General features: G+C 26.5%; 1 protein-coding gene across 1 annotated transcript, besides 2 other annotated features; it reads right to left on the reverse strand.

Annotated features, from left to right (window-relative positions):
* EDI_098530 (uncharacterized protein) lies at positions 1–2,138 on the reverse strand (the record flags this gene model as incomplete). Its single annotated transcript, XM_001738955.1, has 2 exons — positions 1–1,039; positions 1,228–2,138. The coding sequence occupies 2 exons, from the start codon at positions 2,136–2,138 to the stop codon at positions 1–3; spliced, it is 1,950 nt and encodes a 649-aa protein (XP_001739007.1).
* Positions 2,138–2,233: a microsatellite.
* A 30-nt stretch (positions 2,234–2,263) lies between these two features.
* Positions 2,264–2,326: a microsatellite.
* Positions 2,327–3,042: the final 716 nt, after the last annotated feature.

Genomic DNA, 3,042 nt, shown 5'->3' on the forward strand with positions numbered 1-3,042 from the left:
TTATTTTATAGTTTCTTCATATAAGTTATCAACACTAACTTTTGATCCTGCATGTCCAAATGTTAATTTCCATTTATCTGTTTTTAATGGGAAATTAGCATTGTCAGCTGAAAGAAGAGCCATTTCTACTCCACCACTTACTTTAAATGGTTTAATTTCTTTTTCTCTTTCTTTAATAATTTTTCTACGTTTCCTCCAAATTAAAAAGATGATAATACTAATAATAATGACAATAAAAAGAAGACCAACAATTATTAATGAGATGATTAAACCAAGATTTAATTTCTTACATGAAAGTCTATCAGATGTTACTGAATATCCATCTCTACATTTGCTACATCCTTTTCCATTACACTTAATACAATATTCTATAGTATTACATTCAAGACATTTATTATCTTCTTTAGACAAATATTGTGTATTTGGATTACATTTAGTACATGTAGTAATATTATTTTTTAATTCACATTCATAACATTCTGTTGGACATGGATGACATTCTCCATCTTTTAAATAAAAATGAGAATAACATGACGTACAACCAGATGTAGTTATTTTATCTGAACAATTTAATAATGAAGAATATGTTGTATTACTAGTAGAATAACATAAACTTTGAGTGTCTAAAGAACTCTCTGAAGGACGTCTCCACCATAATGCATTATTTGTATTTGGATCAATAGTAGAATTACATGTTTGACAAGAACTATCAGACAAACAAGTATCACAAGACTCATCACAAACTTTACAATCGACACCTTGAAGAAAATGTTTATCATCACATTGTACACAATATCCCATTTCAGTTTTTTTGCAAATACTGGGCATTTGAACACATTTATAAATATCATTATGAACACCAAAATCTTCAAAATATTTTATCATTGCCTCAGTATCTTTTTCAAGAGAATATCCTGCATTACATCCAGTACACCAATTTGGATTATTATCACAAATACGACAAGTAATATTACACATTTTACATGTTGGTTCATATTTAATTCCTGTTTTTGATGTACCTGAATAAGTAGATAATATCCTAATTTAAATGAAGGATCTATTGGTACATTAAATGTTAATGCATCATTTTTATCTAATAATTCATTATATGGAACATCATATTTACATTGTAAACAACCATATTGATCACCAACATTACAAATTCTAGTATTTAATTTTTTACAAATGCCATTAGAAACATCAGTAAAATAATAATTATCATTACACCTAAAACAATATGAATCTGATTTACATAATTTACATTGGTCTGGACATTGTTTACATTTACCTTCATTTCCTAAATAATAACCCTCTTTACATTCAATACATCCCATTACATTACTTGAACGTAAACAATTTATATCATTTCTACATTCTCCATTAATTAATGTTAATGTATTATTACATTCAATACATTCTTTTTCATTTATACATCTTTTACATCCATCACTACATTTAATACACTTTCCATTTTGAACAAAATAATTTTCTTCACAAAGTTCACAATAATTTCCATAATAATTTCCTGTTTTGCAATGTAAAATTGAAACACATTCACTATTTGGATTTGATGGGTCTTTTAATGCTTTATCTCCTTTACAAAGATAACAATTATCTTTTGTAGTGCATCTTTCACAATCCTCTTTACATTCTTTACAGGAAAGTGTTTCAATATCAAAATATTTTCCCAATGGACATCTACCACACTTACTATCATTTTCTTCATTTGTACAATCAATACATTCTTGTTTCTCTATCCCTTCACTTGTAGTTATTTCATAAAGTGTATATCCTTCTTTACATTTAAAACATTTATCTTTTGTACATCTCTCACAATGTTCTACTTTACATGAATCACATTTCATTTGTTCTATATAATACCCTTCTTTACACTCTATACAGTATAATCCATCCCATGTTTTACATACCTCTTGGAGCCCAGCTTCTCTTTGTGCACATCCATAATTCTCATTAAGATAATACCCTTTTACACACGTCGTACATTTTGTATTACTCCAACACGTTAAGCAATTTTGACTACAAGCTTCACATGTCCCTTTGTTTTGATTCCAATATTCATTCGTTTCACATTGGAAACTTCCATTTGATAGACTTGCAAATATTAAAAATAGTATCATTTTGTTTTTATAGTTTTTTCTTCTTTTATTTTTTTATTTTTTTTATTATTTTTATTTTATTGTTTTTTTTTATTTTTATTTTTTTGTTATTTTTAAAATAAAAATTATTCAAAGTACGTTAATTCTTTTGTTTATATTTCTATTTTTATTTTAACTTTCTTTTTTCTCTTTTATTCTTCTTTTTCTTTCAGATTCTTTTTTCCTCTGTATAAAAATAAATTATAAACGTAACTGATATGAAAAGGCAGGTATTTAAAAGAAAGTGAATGAAGCATTACTTAATAAAAGGAAATTCAACCAATATATTTGTAATTCTCCTTTTTATAAAAATAAATTCATAATATCCAACTTTTTAAATCAAAAACTTCTTTTCGACGAAAATCAATGAACATACCTAACAACACAAAGAACCACAACCCAAAAAAATCAATCATTTTATCGTCTTCTAGTCAACTAGAAACAGAGTTCCATGACGAACCTTTAAAATGTACATCATGCCAATCTACCCCTCGCGAAAAAGATGTAACTCCTCGTGATTTCTTTGTTGAAACAGAAATTGCTTCAATTATTAAGAAAGTAAATCATGTTGACTATATTAGTGGAATAAATGGAAAAGAGTGTTGTACAACAATAGTTGATATGGAAAGAAGTTGCAACCCTCCTCTTTAGACTCTCTGTTTATGCTTTATTTAATTATTCTTTCAAAAAACCTATAAGTTATCATTTTGAACAACAACAAAAAGATTTTCTCCCTCTTTATTCAAAAAGAGTCTTTCCAATGTTATTAAATTTTTTTGTTTTTGATTTGAAAAAATCTTTGAAGATAAACTAAAAAAATTACCTTTAATTTATTCAAGAAAAAAGGGTTATTTATTAACAAGGCACAACTCAGACAAAAAATCAA

Source organism: Entamoeba dispar, genomic scaffold (genome assembly GCF_000209125.1).
Source record: "Entamoeba dispar SAW760 scf_1105229461817 genomic scaffold, whole genome shotgun sequence".
NCBI lineage: Eukaryota > Evosea > Mastigamoebida > Endamoebidae > Entamoeba > Entamoeba dispar.